Genomic DNA, 3,644 nt, shown 5'->3' on the forward strand with positions numbered 1-3,644 from the left:
GAGTTGCCGCCATGTGATTGGCTGATTAGAAATTAAGTGTTAACGAGCAGTTGGACAGGTGTACCTAATAAAGTGGCCGGTGAGTGTATGTTTCTGATTGATTCCAAACATTTTAAGTTCTTTTGATGACTGCTTCTGTCCTTACCTTCATGCGTTTAGAGGGAATTCTTCATTGTGTGTGTGTTTGTGTTCCGTGTGTGTGCGTGTGTGTATGTGTGTGTATGTGTTCCAGCTGAAAGAACAGAGGGAGAGGGAGCGGAAAGCCCGGAAAGCAAAAGCGAACGGCGAGGACGATGGCGGCGAGTTTGATGACCTCGTGTCCGCGCTGCGATCAGGCGAAGTCTTCGACAAGGACTTGTCCAAGATGAAGCGTAACCGCAAGCGGATCAACAGCCAGAACACGGACTCGGGCCGGGAGCGACCGGTCACCAAACTCAACTTCTAGCTGTCATCCTTCCATCCCAACCGACCGCTGCTTTCCTCTCTGCAGCAGTTTGTCTGCGGGTCGAACCGACCTTCACATTCCTCATCCTTCACCACCCGGCTCGGCTCGACCAGACCATGACCTCACCGCAGAGCCACGAATGCTTTTAGCCTCTCTGTCCTCGTAGTTGTCGATATGAGACGGAGCAGAAGCCACGAGTTGATAAGAGTTTGACCAAATCCCCCGAGTTTGTTCAGACGAGGCGGCCATGCTGGAATAAGAGCTTCCCTCCAGGCGTGGGATTCGCTCATGATTGTTAAAACACTTTTTGTACGTCAGAATCTATGCAGCTTCTAGACTCCTTCAGAGCTGGATGCTTGATCCTTTTAGGACCATTTCTAAAAGAAACGAGGGGCCATTTTCTACAGACTGGTTTCACAGAATGACAGGGACCCAGAAAGACTTACCTCTGCTGCGGCCAGAAACATCCCAGAACCGAAACTCTGAGATGTTCCATTTAAACTACAAGTATCAGACTTTTTTTGTTTGTTCAGTTCTTTATTGACAAGCAGCATTTATTATAAATATCTCTGTTTCATTTGAACATTTTGTTTTCTGTTGAGAGCTGGCCTTGACTGTGTTGATTTTTAATTGTTGGGTGGGCACTCTGACAGGCCTGGGTCTAACCCTGCAGCCTCTGTGTGAACACTCGTGTCCTAACTGACATATATCCAAATAGAAGTGTGTGTGCTTCACATGCATCACATAGAAACGTATAATTCTGACAGATCAGCTCTTCCAATACAACGCATCACCCATCCCTGAAGAGAGTGCCCTCCTTTGTGTTCATCTGAACAGATTCAATGTTTTCTGCTCACTGACTGGATTCACACAGCATTAAGAAAAAAATCTCATCTGTAGAAGTTTAGATTTGTCTCCTCAGCTGTGTGAATCCAACCAGTCGCACACCTCCACTGAACTTTTATAATTTAAATACTGCCTTCCATTGTACAATTATCTGATAATAGTATAATAATAAATGGGGGAAATCAGTGTTCGGTTTCTTATTTACCTTTAAAAACTACATTTATTATGGGTTCAAATTTTCAAATTACCACGTCTAGGCTAATGGCGCCATCTAGTGGTCAGTATTTAAAACGAACAAAATGTAATCTTCACATAATCAAAAATTCTCTTACAATTAGCAAACTTGCTATATTTTATCAGCATAAAGATGTAAGATTTTTTTATTTATTTGCTTATTTTTGCAGCAAGTTTTTATTTTTGTTTGTTATAGGTACTTTTTTATCCAGTTCATGTAGAGTTAGTTGAGGTTTAATATAACTATAAACCAGAGGTGTTCAAAGAAAAGAATCAACTAAAAGTAAAATTAATTTAACGAAAAATATTTTGGTAAAAATTTATTTTACTGATAAGAAAAGTACTTAAGCAAAAGTCATAAAACTACTGACAATCGAAAAAATAAACATTTTTACGCAAAAAAATCAATCTGGTTCCACTGAACTTATTTGAGCAAACTGCTTTATATTTATTAGTAAACAACACTATTTTTAGAGCGCATAAACAACTTTCATGATGTTTGGTCATATTTAAATTCGTAACGTGTAACAAGGCGTTAAATTTTAATGTAACGTAAAAGTATCCTTTTTATTTGTAAATATAAAAAAGTTGTGGTTTAAAACAAAATACTTGGTAAAATTACAAATCCTCAAAAAATTACTTAAAAACTGTAAATGTACCTCTGCTGTAAACAGAAAAAAATGAGCCCAAGTCTCTTCTTACACACTTCAGATTGTATTTCTTTTTTTATTTCTGCTACATTTTGTGAGCTGTTAAGCCACAAAAGCACTTCTTACCTTTTTAATATTTAAAGCGTGACTTAAAAAAAAAACGACGTTTGTTTGAAGGCGCTCACTTCAGCAGAAACCCGTGTTTCAGCTCGTCTTCTGGTTCCTGCACGAAGCGTGAAACTCCGGTATAAAAAGCTCTGCCCTCCACTTCCACCACCACGGCCTTGAAGTCTCCACACACGGTCTCCTGACGAGAAACGAGTGTGTAAGGTTAACTCCTGACTGACGGTTCGGGGCGTCAGCTTAGAGAAAAAAAGGCATTTAAGGAAGCAGAATTCTGTTACAGATTTAAAGCAGGTCAAAGCTTTTAGTAGAACATCTCACATTAGACGATACAAATGATTTAATAAAAATATAGCTTATTTTGACGCTCCTGTCTAATTAGTTAAACTTACAGGAGGCAGCTGAAATAAAGTCAGTTTTGCCGTATTTATTCTTTATCAACAGGCTGTAATTGATGTTTTACAATAATTATCTTATTTTTGAGTCCCTCTGAGGGCAGGATTAGTGTGACTTTATCTCAACGTGCCCTTTGAACTTTACAGCAAACAAAAGGGGCATGACCACGAGTGGCGCTGCTCCTTTCAACTATCTGATAAGTAGAGAGAGCAGCAGACCAAAGTCAAACTATTTTTTTCTTTTAAACTGTCGTTTCAGCAATAATGTGACCATTTTTAATTCAAGTAGCTGATATTAAGTTCTCGATGCACGGGTTTAGTATTTATCATCGTGAAGTGCTGATTGTTTGATTTTGTTTTAGGAGTTTTTACAGTCTCCTCCCATTAAATAAACATCAAGGTTTCTGATACCTGGACGGCTTTTCCTGTGAATCGAGATCCAGTGGCTCCGCTCTGAAACGTCCTGGTCTGGTTCAGCCCGATGAGACCTTTGTGGTACTGAAGAGCCACTCGAGCCGTGACACCTGAGCCTGTCGGGCTTCGGTCCACCTGAGGACACATAACAATATTACAAATTCATCAAAGACGAATCTTTCTGGATCTCCTGCTTTTACAGTTTTAACAACTTTTATATTTACATTTCTCTTAAAACTTTATGCTCTGATATATAGTGTAATGTGTAGAGGAGTTTAGTTAGTGGAGTAGGACTTAAACTGTAAACTACTAACTAATAAAAGCTTCACTAAAGCTTAACTGCTAAACATGTAAAATAAACTACTGAGAAGCTAACACTAAACAGCTAAACAAGTAAAACTATGCAGAAGCTAACACTAAACAGCTAAACAAGTAAAACTATGCAGAAGCTAACACTAAACAGCTAAACAAGTAAAAATGTGCAGAAGCTAACACTAATAGCTAAACAAGTAAAAATGTGCAGAAGCTAACACTAAT

At 39.0% G+C, this 3,644-nt stretch overlaps 2 protein-coding genes across 6 annotated transcripts in view; one reads left to right on the forward strand and one right to left on the reverse strand.

The window, feature by feature from the left end:
* LOC106516923 (disheveled-associated activator of morphogenesis 1) overlaps window positions 1-1,477 on the forward strand; it is a 58,641-nt gene extending 57,164 nt beyond the window's left edge. For all 5 annotated transcript variants that reach the window (XM_014007534.1, XM_014007535.1, XM_014007536.1 and 2 more), the window contains one exon: window positions 233-1,477. In XM_014007534.1, coding sequence (XP_013862988.1) covers window positions 233-445 — 213 coding nt within the window. In that variant the 3' untranslated portion in view covers window positions 446-1,477. The remainder of the gene's footprint in view (window positions 1-232) is intronic.
* Window positions 1,478-2,218: 741 nt separating this feature from the next.
* The window catches only part of l3hypdh (trans-L-3-hydroxyproline dehydratase), a 3,602-nt gene continuing 2,176 nt past the window's right edge, over window positions 2,219-3,644 (reverse strand). The window contains exons 5-6 of the mRNA XM_014007538.1: window positions 3,105-3,242; window positions 2,219-2,482 (exon numbers count right to left, since the gene is read on the reverse strand). Coding sequence (XP_013862992.1) covers window positions 2,357-2,482; window positions 3,105-3,242 — 264 coding nt within the window. The 3' untranslated portion in view covers window positions 2,219-2,356. The remainder of the gene's footprint in view (window positions 2,483-3,104; window positions 3,243-3,644) is intronic.

Source organism: Austrofundulus limnaeus, unplaced genomic scaffold (genome assembly GCF_001266775.1).
Source record: "Austrofundulus limnaeus strain Quisiro unplaced genomic scaffold, Austrofundulus_limnaeus-1.0 Scaffold42, whole genome shotgun sequence".
Lineage (NCBI taxonomy): Eukaryota > Metazoa > Chordata > Actinopteri > Cyprinodontiformes > Rivulidae > Austrofundulus > Austrofundulus limnaeus.